Source organism: Staurois parvus, unplaced genomic scaffold (genome assembly GCF_062004578.1).
Source record: "Staurois parvus isolate SC_StPar_1 unplaced genomic scaffold, SC_StPar_1.0 ptg000025l, whole genome shotgun sequence".
In the NCBI taxonomy this organism is placed as follows: domain Eukaryota; kingdom Metazoa; phylum Chordata; class Amphibia; order Anura; family Ranidae; genus Staurois; species Staurois parvus.
In genome coordinates this window covers 2,189,238-2,205,872 of record NW_028317821.1, presented here as the reverse complement: position 1 = coordinate 2,205,872, position 16,635 = coordinate 2,189,238, and the positions used below count along the sequence as shown (strand labels likewise).

The window sequence follows — 16,635 nt, the reverse complement described above, 5'->3', positions numbered from 1 at the left end:
AACTTCAAATGTTTTTCATTTGTAAATACATTTTCCATGCTTTGTACCAGAATCATCATTTTATCGGCAAACTGTAGGATAAAATGGTAAAATGTACACATAATTGTGCATTTTCATACATTTTCTGTAAACTGCTTTTTTTTAAATTATCACTGACCAGAACAGTTATTGCAAGGTTTTTTAAAGGCAAGGTTCACTTTAAAAAAAAACAAAACTAAATGTACATAATTTTGAAGGTAAAAAATATGCATTTTTTTTTACATTGGAGCCTGCAAAGCATTGCATCCACAATCAGTGCATTGTGGGTGCAATGTCAGGCTCCTGCAGACACTGAGCTGCAGAAAGAGTCAATGAATGACAAGGGCACTGATCAGCGAGCTCATAGTTCATTGAGAACTACAAGCTGATTGCTGCGATGGCAGATGGGACTTGTAGTTCATTCATTCACAGTTTGCTGTGAATAAATGACACAGCTGTGTGAGCGGAGAACTGCACAGGCTCGCTCTTTTTAAATCAACCACTCATTTTCACACCTTTGATCTATATAAGAATGAAATAGTAACTACAGTGTAAGAATACATTGTTACACTGTAGTACTCAGTGTCACTTGTGAATTATTTGCAGTGTCATTTTACACAGGACCGACTGCATTTAACAGCCTCTTCTGCTATGTACTACATAGCAATTCCTGTCTGTCATTTTGACAGCTGGCAATTTTCAGCAATAGAAATAGGAACAGCAGTGTCAAGGACAGTCGCAGGGTATAATAGATATATTCTAGAAACTAATATTTTTAGGATGTATTTCCTACATTTAGGGCCAGTTCACACCAGAACGCAGATATAATCTGCAGCAGGTGTCAATGCAGCAAAACTGCATGAGAATTGCACAGGAACACGCTGTGTGGTCATAGTGTGAACCGGCCCTTAGAATCTTGAAGTGGTTGAAACACAGCAATAGACTGAATAAGCTCTAAGACAAACACAAACTACTTAGCAATCAGTAACAGTTGAGAGTAATGTGTAGTAAAGGTTAGAAAGTAGGAATATACAGTGAGGAACAGAAGTATTTGAACACCCTGTGATTTTGCAAGTTCTCCCACTTAGAAATCATGGAGGGGTCTGAAATACACATTGTAGGTGCATTCCCACTCTGAGAGACAGGATTTAAAAAAAAAATTCAGGAAATCACATTGTATGCTTTTTAAAGAATTTATTTGTCTTGCACTGCTGAACATAAGTATTTGAACACCTGACAAAATCAGTGTTAATATTTGGTACAGAAGCCTTTGTTTGCAATTACAGAGGTCAAACGTTTCCTTTAGTTCTTGACCAGGTTTGCACACACTGCAACAGGGATTTTGGCCCACTCCTCCACACAGATCTCCTCTAGATCTGTCAGGTTTCGGGGCTGTCGCTGAGCAACACGGAGTTTCAGCTCCCTCCAAAGATGTTCTGTTGGATTTAGGTCTGGAGACTGGCTAAGCCACTCCAGAACCTTGATATGCTTCTTATGGTGCCACTCCTTGGTTATCCTGGCTGTGTGCTTCGGGTCGTTGTCATGTTGGAAGACCCAGCCACGACCCATCTTCAATGCTCTGACTGAGGGAAGGAGGTTGTTGCTCAAAATCTCACAATAAATGGCCCCATTCATCCTCTCCTTAATACAATGCAGTTGTCCTGTCCCCTTTGCAGAAAAGCACCCCCAAAGCATGATGTTACCACCCCCACAGTAGGGATGTTGTTCTTGGGATGCAACTCATCCTTCTTTTTCCTCCAAACACGATGACTGAAGTTTAGACCAAAAAGTTCTACTTTGGTCTCATCTGACCACATGACTTTCTCCCATGCCTCCTCTGGATCATCCAGATGGTCACTGGCAAACATCAGACGGGACTGGACATGTGATGACTTGAGCAGGAGAATCTTCTGTGCAATGCATGATTTGAAACCATGATGGCGTAGTGTTCTACCGACAGTGACCTTTGAAACTGTGGTCCCAGCTCTCTTCATGTCATTGACCAGCTCCTCCCTTGTAGTTCTGGGCTGATTCATCACCTTTCTTATCATCAGTGATACCCCAAGAGGTGAGATCTTGCATGGAGCCCCAGTCCGAGGGAGACTGACAGTTGTCTTTAGCCTCTGCCATTTTCTATGGAACAATTGCTCCAAGTTGATCTATTTTCACCAAGCTGCTTGGCAATTGCCCCGTAGCCCTTTCCAGCCTTGTGGAGGTCCACAATTTTGTCTCTGGTGTCTTTTGACAGCTCTTTGGTCTTGCCCATGGTAGTAGTTGGCGTCTGACTGACTGTGGGGTGGACAGGTGTCTTTAAAGAGCTCAGACAGGTGCTACTAAGTTAGATTAATGAGTGGAGTAGAGGCACAGTAACAGATCTTTGAGAGCCAGAATTCTTGCTGTTTCTTAGGTGTTCAAATACTTATGTTCAGCAGTGCAAGACAAATTCTTTAAAAATCATACAATGTGATTTCCTGAATTTTTTTTTTTAATTCTGTATCTCAGAATGGGAATGCACCTACAATGTGATTTTCAGACCCCTCCATGATTTCTAAGTGGGAGAACTTGCAAAATTGCATGGTGTTCAAATACTTCTGTTCCTCACTGTAAAGAGTAGGGGTCATAAATATATAAGGTACACATATACAGTACATTGTGGTGCCTCAACTTTTATTTTAAGTTTCTTCCACAGGTCTAAAAGGCAAAAAAAATTTGGATGTGCATTCTGGTATTCGGATAACATGACCACCTACAGTGCTTGTTGCAGTTATTATCCTCATGTGATAGATACAGACACTCTGTATGCAAGAAGACTTCTCATGCATAATGTATATCACAAAACACTACACGCATTAGAAAAACTATAAGCTTTGTACACCGTAGCTTTAATTATGTAATCTAATCTCTGTGACACATTGATGGCATATATGCTGACAATACTATCCAATGACTTGACTTAATATTGAGAGTGATCACTTGTGTCAATTTTCACAGAATGCCACCCTATGTCACAATCAACACTGCGCTTTAGTTAGAATGGTTTGTAACTGTTAGGGCAGTATAATAACTTAATGCAGTAGTAACATTTATTCTAGCTGTATTTGATTAATAAATAATTGATGATATGAGTTCATTTTCATTACAATCCAATATGCACCCATGTAGGACAGATGTTTTATTAATAAGTGTATCTAGATCTAAGTTAGACAGATCTTTTCTTCACATGGCTTCCTAGCATCCATCCTACATCCTATCAATCCTTTTGTTTCCTCAACACAGCCACGTGTTTCTGAGTATTAACCTTGGCACCAAATCCTTGCATGTGTTTCTTCACTCCCTGCATTGTAACGCAAATGAAGCAGTTGTCAGAAATGGGCTAATCTTATACTACTTAGCAACTGAGCATTTCACACATAGCTGAGATTTATAAACAGTTTTTCATTTAACTCAAGCCAAAAGTTTTTTTTTTCTGTTTGTTTTGGATGGCATGTGTAGAGACCTAACCTTAACTAGATGTCCGCTGCCCTATAGCAGAAATACTGCTACAAGACGGCAGGGCTGCGCAAACTCACGTAAATATATATATATATATATATATATATATATGGCATTTGCATTTTTGGGTCAGTGCATGCGCGTGTGTGTGTGCTGCCCTACCCACGCCACCATTGGCGGCTACTGATGTCAATCACCGGGTCCCGCCCAGAATTTCTCTGCCGGCACCTAGTGATCGCCAAGTAACACTGACAGGGGAGAGGCATGTGTGTAAACAACACAGGTATCTCTCCTGCCAGCAGTAACATGCTTTTTTTGTTTTATAGCAAAATGTCAAAAATATTGTTTTTTTTTCAAAATTGTTTTTTTTTTTTGTTTATAGCGCAAAAAATAAAAAATGCACAGGTGATCAAATACCACCGAAAGAAAGCTCTATTTGTGGAAAAAAAATGACATAAATTTCATTTGGGTGCAGCATTGCATGACCATGCAATTGTCAGTTAAAGTAGTGCAGCGCTATAACGCAAAAAATGGCCTGGTCAGGAAGAGGGGTAAATCCTCTGGAGGGCAAGTGGTTAAGCTGGTATGTCCCTAGTCTAAATGTAGTGTTTGCAGCTAGGTTGTGTAGTGCTACCCCTAAAGAACCTGCTTTTAAGATGGCCTCGATCTTATCAAAGACATCAGCCCTCTGACATACCAGGCTGAGTACACAAACACACAGCATCACAAACAAATTACTGACAATAATACCAATACCCAAATATAAGGCTAAATGTAAAGAACAAGCACCAAACCAATTAGTAAAAACAAACGTAATATACTGTTATCAAATAAAGTTGGCAAAGGCTGGCAGGGATAACAGGTGAAATGAATAATAATGGTAATAAGACAATTAATATGCAGGATATTTAAGGACAAGGTATAAGGTGACACTTGCTGTCCATATCAGTATCAATGTCAGCTGAAGTACAGCAGCGAGCAGTAAAAGACTTGAAACTATGAACCGCTGTAGCTATACCTCCAGAGTGCACTAATGGTAGCTATACTAGGCCTAAAACTGTCCATAGTTGAGATGTCAAATGGGGTTTGCGTTACACGATGGGGGCAGTCTTTGAGGTGGTTTCTTCTGCTGATTATATGTTGGGGCCCTTGAGGAAATGTTGGTGCACTTGATAGTCCTGATAAACCTGCATGCAGTTAAGGATTTATATAAGGGTGCTATAGTCTTTGTACAGACACAATGTAAATGTGAAACAAGTATCAGATAAAGGTGCGTTAGATGTAGCGACAGTTCATTATAGCAGTGGTATGGAGCTGGTAGGGGTGCAGTAAAGATCTGGGCTGAATGCGGCGTGAGCTGGATGTACTTGGCGTCCTGCTCTCAGCAACTCTGGTCCTGTTAGCAGTGCATTACATGGGCCAATAGCCCTCTCACTAATTCCCAGGATACAGCTGTAGTGTCCACCGTGGAAGGGGTGCAGACAGAGGTCCTCTCTCCTCCAGACCTGGGTGCGAAAAAGTCCCTAACTACCCTGGTAGATTAATAAAAAATCATCTGCCAGCTCCTCCTGGGTTCCAGAATTTATTGGGGACTGTAGTTTGTTGGACACTACATTTACTAGTATCAGTTTCAGCTGTTAAGTCCTCCTCCTGCTGCTAATTGGCCCCAGGTGGTTGCTGCAGCAGGCAGGTACCCACAGCCCATAGTTTCTCAGCACCTTTCCAACAGTGGGTCAGCGAGGACACCACCTACCACTGATGCACATGCGCATCTCTGTGCAGCAGCAGGGGGGGGGGGACACTAGCGGGGAAGCCAATCTCATCAGAAAGCTGGCAGCAGGCTACAGTTGTAACCAGCCTGAGCTTGGTTAATGTTATCTTGGTCTATTAGTTTTCTCCTAAGCCCAAGTACAATGTTTGCTACTGTCTGCTTTCAAAGAGTGTTCTACAGTAGAAAATTAGAAATATAATGTATTGTGTAATGAATATTTATTCTCCTTTGGCCAACCTCTGAGAGGTTTATGCCAATGATATGGACTGGGGAAGAAGACAAATATTTGGAAAGACCCTCTAGGTTCTGCATAGTGAGGATGTGAGATATGAGTTCAGTCATTGTCTTCTAGCTGAAAGAGGCCCAGTCTTTGCCTCCTAGGCCCCTTGCCTGGAAGAGGAAGCCAGAGCACAGAAGAGTGCTGGTTTCTTGGCCTAGAGTGTTCTGAACTGACCTGTTAGAGGCCTAAAATGTCCTAACGTGGCCTGGGGCAGAGGCTGAAGAAATGGAATGGTAGCTGTTGATCTGGGCCTGCAGAATCTACATTAGCCTTTGCAGAAGCATGGAATTCTAAAGCTGATCTGTGGCATATTGCAACATAATAGTCCATTTGGGCCTAAGGAGTTTGCTGTCTACCAAGAGGAGGGATTTTTGCTGCTGTTTTGGGGTATCCTGCACCCCTATTCCCCCTAAGACAACTGAACCAATTAACTGCAAAAACAGGATTGAAGGATCTAAAGTTCATTTGTCCGTTGTCATTGGTAGGTCAGCAAATGTCTGGATGCAGCCACAGAGAGCCTACTAAAATCCATCAACGCCTGATGTGGAAAAGGCTTAGAACCACTTGCTGTTTGTGACCCCATTTGATAGATCAGTTCACTTCATATGTGGTCACCTAGGCCAGTGGTCTCCAAACTGAGGCCCGAGGGACAGATGTGGCCCTTTGCTTCATTTTATCTGGCCCTTGGAGCACTATTCCCTTACTGTCAGCAACATTGGGGCATAGTTCCTGCCACTGACACCAACAATGGGGCACTATTCCTTCCACTGACACAAATCATGGGGCACTATTCCTCCCACTGATAACAATGATGGACCACTATTCCTCCCACTGATACTAATGATGGGGCACTATTCCTCCCACTGACACAAACGATGGGGCACTATTCCTCCCACTGACACCAATGATGGGGCACTATTCCTTCCACTGACACAAATCATGGGGCACTATTCCTCCCACTGATACCAATGATGGACCACTATTCCTCCCACTGATACCAATGATGGGGCACTATTTCTCCCACTGATACGAATGATGGGGCACTATTCCTCCCACTGATACCAATGAAGGGGCACTATTCCTCTCACTGATACCAATGAAGGGGCACTATTATTCCTACTGATATCAATGACTGGGCACTATTCCTCCCACTGCAACCAGTCATGGGGCATTTTTTACTGGCACTGATACTAGGACTTTTTCTACTCCCGCTAGCCACAGTCCGTCCCCCCTAAAGATTGAAGGACAGTAAACTTGCCCTTTGTTTAGAAAGTTTGGAGACCCCTGACCTAGACAGTAAATTAGCAGTCTTTGAACAATGAAAAAACTAGGACAAACAGCACCAATCAGATGCTACTGTGTAAATGAACCGGCCAGCTTTATAGCTGACAGGTGCTTGGTGTGCTAATAGAGCATGTCTGCTCAACAATGGATTTAAAAAAGAGATGCAAATACCATACACTGTAAATGTAAACCACAGCAACAAAAAACCACTAGGTTGGCTTTAGCTCACTCTCCTACCCAATAGGGATGTCCCTCTAACATGTTGCATCCCTGGTTGAAAGTGTGCCATATGGGTGGGAGGTTGAGCTGAAGCCAATGTGATGATTTTTTTGTGGCTGTAGTTCACCTTTACAGTGTGCTGTATTTACATCTCTGTTTAAGTTCTAAGTTCTTCAATGGAAACACACACAAAGCAATAAAAACATTTTATTGAAATGATTGGAGCCTCAATTTTTTAATTACGGTTATTATAATGTTGTAAAATCATGACAGTGGTTCTAATCATTCCCCACACCATTAAAAACTAAAAAAAAGTTTTGGCCAGAGTTTGTTTCAGATGAACACGGTTTAGAGCTTGCAAGTCAAAATTTTCATGTAGTTACTTTTTTGTGCATTCTGCCCTCCTTGCTGTCCAAACAAATTGCTGTGTACATCAATCACAAATTTCAACTTTTGTTTCATCTGTCCACAGTAAAACACAACAGCTTCACTGAGCAACACCAAAAAGGTCTATATCAAACAATGTTTGTTTTGAAGATTAGTTTGGGGTTTATAAAAAATAAACATTCATACTCACCTTTACGTGGCAGCATCAGTGTGATGCTGCAGCTGTCCCTCATTGGCTCTAAGACCGAGAACTGAGTGATCACATGACTGCTGATCACTCAGTTCTCCATCTGCTTGGAGCAGAGATCTGCGACATTTAGTTACTGCTCTCCACTCTGCCCCTTTAGTGCTCACTGGAACACCAGTCGGGGAAAGGGATGGACGCAGGGGCGAACTGACCATTCGGGCATTGCCCGAGGGTCCGAGGTCAGTAGGGGGCCTGCTGAGAGGCTCACTGGGCATAATTCACTAAGCGGTAGCTTACCGCATCTGAGTATGTGGTAGGATACCGCATAGCATTTTAAAAAAAACTTTGAATTCACCCAAAAAAACGCTACTAAAGTACTGCATGAGTTATTTTATCAAGTCATGCGGTATTTTAGTAGTGAAAACCATGCGTTAATGTTTCAGCTGTCAGCGGGGTTCCCTACTGACAGCTGAATGTGAAAGAATTGCCGGCAATTCAAAAAATTATTTAAAAAACGGCGTGGGGTCCCCCCCTCTATCCATACCAAGCATTTCGGGTCTGGTATGGATTTTGAGGGGTACCCCGAGGCCATTTATTTTTTTCATTTTGGTGTGGGGGTTTCCCTCAAAATCCATACAGGAATTCATGATCCAAAATCCTTGCAGCCCGGTAAGTCAGGAAAGGGGGGGGGGGCGAGCGAGCGCCACATACCATCAACATGGGGGGGTGCTTTGGGGTGGCGGCGGGCAACTACAAATTTCCATGGCCCTAACGTAATGGAGATGAAGAGAGGAAATTGTATTTGTAGTCGGGTGTGGTGGTAGAGGCAGGACTGATAAGATGCAATATATTACATTTTGTTACTGAAATTAGATAACAATAGATAAAATATTTGAGTCATGAAAGGTTAAAAGAGAAGTATGGTCAAAGCTTTTTTGGTCATACTTCTCTTGGGGTTCACTTTTGCATTCCTGTAACCAAGGATCAGCCAACAGTGGGCTATAGCCCACTGTCAGCTGACATAGCAGAGCTGTTCCAGGCACTGAAAGGATCCCAACCATATTCTCAGGATCTACCCAGCTGCGCGAATGAAACCTGGCTATGCCTCTCAGCGCGCAACTAAGAACCACAGATAGCGGCGCCCGCCCAGGGGCGGACTGACAACTCATGGGGCCCTCAGGAAATAAGAGCTAATGGGGCCCCCTGTGTCTCCACCTACATTAAAGCCAAAGCCACACCCACACAATACCCTACCTACATATTGCAGCTCAGTTGCATAGAAAGGGCATTCAAAATAATTTAAAAAATAAAAAACATTGTCATGGGTTCCCCCCTCCATTCATAACAAGCCCTTCAGGTCTGGTATGGGTTTTGAGGGGAAACCCTATGCCAAAATTAAGAAAAAATGGCATGCCCCCAAGATCCACCATTAACACAATCTGGCCACAGCCACTGTTCACTTCAACATGCTACGCACACCATATTACTCTTCTACTTGGCGTGCCCAAAGTAACCCTAGGTCTTTCTACAATCCTAGCAACCCCCCTGGCATATTGAAAACCATACCTGCTCTTCACTGTGGCTCTTCAATAAGCACACCACTTTTTTTTTTCTCAAGCATATGGACCCAAATTATGATTTTTCACACAGTCCCACTGATTTCATAAAATGCCCTTGCTTTTGAACTGTTTTTTAGATTCCATGAATTCCTTTGATTTGAAAGAAAGAGAAAAAACTTTTCATGAAAGTAATATTATGTGCTCTGATTACCCCAATTGTTATGAGCGGGCCAACTCTGAGAGTAATTTTCTGCAACTATATACACAGAGCTACATTTCTTCTTTTTGTGTGTGTTGTACACTGCTACTATATACACAGAACTAGTGGTTACATTACTTCTTTTTGTGTGAGATAAACCCTGAAAGAAGAAAACACTTGTAGAAACATAAATCAAGTTGCTTTTACAAAATTCCTGATGTCACTAAGATAATAGGCGGCTACAAGCTTCATCATGTTTCTAAGCAATAAGTCTACAATGCAATTCAATTCTGTTGAGGAAAAAAAATGTGCAATATGACTTGAAGATATACAGAAAAAATGCAATTAAACTTGATTAGCTGGCAGTTTCATATGGTGGCTGGATCAGTGATATTGCAGACATTTCTTAGGAATACAGATGGGTACATACAAGCTATCGTGGTTTCAATGTGTTTTTGGAATGTCTGACCACACTATATTACTTCCAGGGTTATTTATGTTAGTACAAAGGAAAAGTGTATGTGTTTTCACTGCATTGTGGTGAGTTTTTTTTTTCAATAAGTCTGGGCTTTTTCTGTGTCGCCAAATCCTACATTGCTTTTAGTAGAAAGCCATGAAAACACACACAAATTCCTGCAAATATGATTACATGCCTGATAAATACAATGTGGGAAAATAAAAATCACAAATTTGCAGCCAAAGTCTCGGCTCACACTACTGCGACCTGAAAGTTGCATGACTTACAGTAGCACTGAGCTTCATGAATGGTCCTGTAGTCTTCTGGGACAAGTCAAGTGTCCCAAAAGACTACAGGGAGGGAGGACACCTTCCGTTTCCGATCACCTAGGCAATCAGACTGGAAATGGGAGCAGGTACCCGTCAAATTCGGGTACCCGCTCCCCCTGCCCCCCAAAGGTGCCAATCCTTAATGGGGAGCGAGGGAGCAGTCCTTAAAGCGAAACTTCCCCTTTTGGGTGGAGCTCTGCTTTAATCAGTATATTTTGGCTTGAAACACACCCCCTCCAGAACTAGTGGGTTTTCCAGAGGAGTTTTTTTAACAGTAAAAATGCTCTAACGCTGATAAACGTGGCAAAACCAGCGTTTTTTTTTAGCCAAAATGTTTTTTTTTGTGTGTAAAAAATGCTCGAAAATGCAAACGTGGAAAAACATGGCTAAACACGAATGCAAAAGGCAAAAAAATACAGAAAAACTCACATTACTCTATACAGCTAACGCTACTGGCGTTTTTATAATGCCCAGTGTGCACGAGGACTAAAAGAAAACGCCTAAAAAAGGAAACTGAACGCCTAAAAAAGAAAACAAATGCAGCCTTCGTATCTAAGAATTGGTAAGCTGCAATATAATAAATGTTTGCTTTTGGGTTCATGTTTTATTTACCAATTGAATGTATTGCCGTACTGTCTAGGTATGACTGCCTAGGACTCTCACTGATTTTATACTAGAATTGTGCTTCATGTGTTGTGAAACTGTCTATATCTCGATCAGCTTTTTCCAATAAAAAATGATTAAAGAACACATTCTGATTCTATTTCCTGCTTTTTTATGGTAGTCAGATCGGAGAAACAGAGAACATAAGGAACAGATGGAATAAACAAACACAGAAATCTCTGCTGAGGACTACTGCAGCCAAAAATAAACAGTCTATCATTCATAATAAATACAGAGCTGCCATGTGTATTTCTAGAAACCACAACAGACTGCGCTACGGAAACACACCAAACGGAGGAATTCGATGAGCCGAACATTCACCTATATTCGTTTGGAAGGACCCCAGGTACCAGCACATATTGAACACCTGTTCATTAATATTACTCAGATTAACAATACTTCTTTCATCAATTAAACCTTTGGTTTCCTGTGTACATGGCGTTTCTCAAACAGATGGTATATTTTGACAAATTATGAGGTAAACTCTTTCTGGATAGGAGTACCATCCATTATAATTAGGAGACGTTTATGAAGAGTTTATTTTACCATCCTGTCGTTCATTTAAAGTAGAACCAAAGGTACTTTTATTATCACTGTGGATAGAGTAAGAGAGGGTTATAATTTTATTATTTTTATTATATGATTTTATTTTTGTTGTGTTGCTATTTGTGTCCCCTTCACTTCCTGTACCACAACCACAACAGGAAGTAAGAGGAAATCTGTATAAAGAGAATCCCTGGTTGTCATCAGAACTAATGCTCCCATTAGAAGATTTCCCCACTGTTTGCATTCTGGTGACAACTCAAAATTGTTTTTTTTTTTTTTCCATTTTGACTCTCAGTGATAACAGTATACATGACAAATACAGAAAGTGAATCTCTCCAACAGGGGCACAGACAGAAATAAAAGCAAGACAGCATTCTAATTCCTTTCTACTCTATCCAAAACTTTATAAACATTTTGACTTATTTATTTCAGGTACTTATATAGCACCATCTATTTACACATATATATTGTACATTCACATCAGTCCCTAATCCTCAAGGGGTGTACAAGCTAAGGTCCCTAACTCACATTCATACATAAACATACTAGGGCCAATTTAGACAGGATCCAATTAACCTACCAGCATGTCTTTGGAGTGTGGGAGGAAACCCATGCAAGCACAGGGAGAACATGCAAACTCCATGCAGGAGGTACCATGTTCAGGAATTGAACCCATGACCCATTTACTGCAGAGGTATACATGCTAACCGCTAAGCCACTGTGCAACTTCAGTTATACTTCAAGTCTCAGCAGAGATGTATCATAGGGTAGCCACCTCACCCCTTCAAGTCTAGGTTTACACTGATGCAGTGCGGAATTCTCAGCGTTTTCTGTGTGAATTCCGCACCACATCACAATCGCATCCCGTTCACCCAAACCACTGCAGGTGTGTATGTTAAGTTAACAACACCCCGAAATCGGTCCGCAAAACATAGTCTGATGTGCAGAAAACGGATCGTATAGGTGTGAATACCCATGTGATCCGATTCTAGTGCAGACCAAAAAAAGGGTCCTGCACCTTTTTGGTGCAGTGCGATTTGAGCCACACAAAATGTACAGCTCAAACCGCACCGCACAGAATTTGCATGTGCTTTGCACAGGAATACGGTGTGGTTACTGTGCAAATCACATGATATGCCGCACTGCACAAGTGTGAACCCAGGCTAAACCGAACACATATTAACCACTTGCCCTCCAGAGGATTACCCCCCTTCCTGACCAGGCCATTTTTTTGCAATACGGCGCTGCATTACTTTAACTGACAATTGCGCGGTCATACAATGCTACACCCAAATGAAATGTATGTCCTTTTTTCCCACAAATTGAGCTTTCTTTCAGTGGTATTTGATCACCTCTTCGGTTTTTATTTTTTGCGCTATCAACAAAAAATGTCTGGCAAATTTGGGAAAAAAACAATATTTTTTACTTTTTGCTATTAAACATGTTAAATAAAAATTTTTAAAAGAATCAATGTCAGAAATGTAGGGCAAAATGCATTCTGCTACATGTCTTTGTTAAAAAAAATCCCAAAATGTGTAAATTAATTGGTTTACGTGAAAGTTATAGCATCTACAAATGGCGGTATATATACTGGGACTTTTTTTTTACTAGTAATGGCGGCGATCAGCGACTTATAGCAAGACTGCGGGACTACGGTGGGCATTCTGACACTGGGAGGGAAATGACTTGGTGTCACTGACATTCCCAGTGACACCAATACAGTGATCAGTGCAAATAAAAAGCACTGACACTGTACTAATGGTACTGGGCAGGAAGGGGTTAACATGTGGGGCGATCAATGAGTTAACTGCGTACTGTTTACAGTATGCCATGTGTGTGCTTTCAACTGTAAGCACACTGCTTTGCATGGCTGTGCTATGCAGAGCCATACAAAGCAGAGTGCAGGAGACCCCGTCGGTAATATTCGTCGATCACCGGGTGCCAGCGAGTAATCACCGGCCGGGACCTGGCGATTGACAGCTGGGGCTGCGCCCACCAAGGCTTGCGCCCGCCCCCTGCCCGAAACGGCAAAATCATGTATATATACGTATATATGTGATTGCGCGCACCCAAGCCGCTCTGTAGCAGTATTTCTGCTATAGGGCGAATGGGAAGCAGTTAACTAGACAGGTTCTGTGGCTAAAGAAGGTGGTCATTAAACTCACTCAGCCCCCAGTCACATCGGGTGCGACTTGGCATGCGATTTGCATGTCCTGTGACTTGCAAATCGCATATCAAGTCGCACCCTATTGTCCGCTATTAGAGCGGTCATATCGGTGCAGTTCCAAATTATTCAGAGCCACACTGATTTTTAAAGTAGTGCATGCACTACTTTTGTTGCGATTTGCATAGACATCTGTGTCAAATGTCTTGCAAATCGCAATGAAATCGGTAGGTCACCTGATTTTGGAATTGTGCGACTTCACAAAATCGGCTTTCAGATAGTGCCTTATCTGCATTAAATTAACCTCAGAACCTGTGTAAATAATATGTGTTCAGTTTTAAAGGTATTGAGGTGGCAACTCTAATGTAGTAAGAAAAACTGTGCCGTGTGCTGGCATGTATGCTAGGGTTGCCGCCTCATCCCTTTAAAACTGAACACATTAATTACACAGGTTCTGAGGTTAATTTATTGCAGATAAGGCACTAAGTGAATTTAATTCCACTTTAAACAGCCACAAAACCTGTGTAATCAATATTTAAAGGGATGAGGTGGCAAGCCTAATGTATAATCATAGAAAGTGCTCTGTTTCTTTAAGGTGTTCAGTTCCACATATAAATATGGACCAGATGGCTTGTTGTAGGATATCCTCTGGGATAGCAAGATGGCTGCAGCTGAAGGAGTGAGTACTAATTGGTTTGTAGGGGAGAGAAAAAAAAAAAAAAAAAAAAAGGTGTTAGTTTATATGACATAATACAGAACCTGAAGCAAAAAAAAAAACCACAAACAGACAACATTTTGTTGTGTTGCACCCATATGGCTTTCTCATGACTTGTTTTCTATGGATGACTACAAGCAGCAAATCTATTTTAATCCCTTATTTTTCCCCCAATTAATTTCACTCAAAACAAAAGGTAAAGTATGCAAATCAGAATATGCTGCTAAGGCTGTGCTCACAAATCTCAACTGGATTTAAAGTGGTTTTATACAGGTTTTAAATAATCTTTGTGGGTTTTTAATCTATATTTTGCTGAGTTTAGTTTTCTTGTTTAATGGAAATGTTAATTTTAGTAACCCTGTGTGGGTTTTTTTTTTTTTTTTGTCCTCTGAAACTAATGCTTTGTGTGCTAATTATGTTGTGAGCTATCTAAGGCTCTGTTCACACCATGCAGGTGCAATGGAACACACAGGGTTTTGGCTGCCCTAAATGGCTAAAATCTCGGTACTTGTCTGTTCACCGTATGCGTGTGTGTGTATATGTGTGTGTGTGTGTGTGTGTGTGTGTGTGTGTATATATATATATATATATATATATATATATATATAATGTGTATTATGTGTGTGTGTGTGTTTTTATTTAAATAGATAAAAAAAATTAAAATTATATACTTTTTTTTTTTTTTTTATATCTATTTATTAAAAAAGAATTATCTATATATTTAATTTTTTTTTATCTATTTAAATAAAACACACATATATATATATATATATATATATATATATATATATATATATATATATATATATATATATCTATCCCTCCGGTGAATTAACAGACAAGTACCAAAATGTGTATAAGAAGTCCCTGACCCTTATTTAACTTGTACCACATCCAAATGCATGGCACATGTGTTAGCAAGATGTGGGTGGATGCGCATCTGCCACGGGGTTACATGGTTTTTATGCATTGCAGGAATGTGTGAATGTTGTCTTAGGCTAGGTTCCCAAATGTACGGGTGGTGCTGCTGCGGATTCGCACAAAAATCCATCCAGCCGCACAACCCACACAGAAGAATGCAGGCCCTCGTGTGGGTGCCATTAATTCTAATGGCATGCCGCCCGCACTGGCTATCGCAACCATGTTGGGAACTGAGGTTCCCGTGCGGGCTGCTTTTTCAGAACTGCAGGGACTTCTTCCCCTGAGGGTCCCGGGCAACGGGAGTCCATTCAAATGAATGGGCTCTTGTGCTCGCGCAAACCATTGCCCGTAGGAACGTGGATATGTGCACCAGGGGTTAAAATGGCCATAGAGTGATTAAAGCAGGAAACCGGACAAGTTTCAATAAGAGTTGCCACCTCATCCCTTGAAAACTGAACACAATACGCAGATTCTGAGGCTAATTTAATGCAAATAAGATATTAAGTACATTTAAACTGATACTCTTAGTGCTATAACTTAAATAAAGGAATGCGCTAAAACCACAAACTATTCCTAATTTAGTGTAGAAACATTAGTGCAAAATATATATACGCTGTGTATATAATAATATATATATATATATATAATCTCTATCTATTCTCAATTAATATCAAAAAATCAAAATTATGTGCAAAACTATTTTTTAGTGCATAAGTAATTTAAATAATTAAATTCGTGAATATACCGTATTTTTCGCTCCATAAGACGCACTTTTTTCCCCCCAAAAAAGGGGGGAAAATACCAGTGCGTCTTATGGAGCGAATATAATACCGGTCCGGTATTTCTGCCGCCACCATGTCAGAATACCGGGCCAGCCGCTCAGCTGTTATCTCCTGCAGGGCCTTACCTGGTCCTCGCTCCAGCGCTGCACAGTCTTCCCGCGCTGGCTTCTGTGACAGCCGGGTGCCCACTGCGCATGCATCTTATGGAGCGAAAAATACGGTATATTCACAAATTTAATTATTTCAATTACTTATGCACTAAAAAATAGTTTTGCACATAATTTTGATTTTTTTATATTAATTGAGATATATATATATATATATATATATATATTTTGCACTAATGTTTCTACACTAAATTAGGAATAGTTTGTGGTTTTAGCGCATTCCTTTATTTAAAAAAAAAATGTGAAATTTATCTGCTCTGTGCAGTAGTTTTACACACAGCTGCTCTGATCCTCTTATTTTTGGTCCCCCGTTGATGCTCTGGCTCCTCCCTCTCAAGCAGGGCCACCAGGGAAAGCTGTTTGCCCTGGGGGCACTGCTATTTGTTCACTCCCGAGCCACTGCTCTATGCGCCCATAAAATACGTAGAGCCGCGGCTCAGCCCCGCCACCTGCTCTCTCCTCATTGGCTCACTGGATGCAATTGACAGCAGTGGG

At 41.1% G+C, this 16,635-nt stretch overlaps 1 protein-coding gene across 1 annotated transcript in view; it reads left to right on the top strand.

Moving 5' to 3' along the window:
• The first annotated feature begins 14,216 nt into the window (after positions 1-14,216).
• LOC149471172 (eukaryotic translation initiation factor 4E-like) overlaps positions 14,217-16,635 on the top strand; it is a 28,752-nt gene continuing 26,333 nt past the window's right edge. Inside the window, exon 1 of the mRNA XM_089652730.1 lies at positions 14,217-14,234. Within this exon, the coding sequence (XP_089508856.1) occupies positions 14,217-14,234 (18 nt within the window). The remainder of the gene's footprint in view (positions 14,235-16,635) is intronic.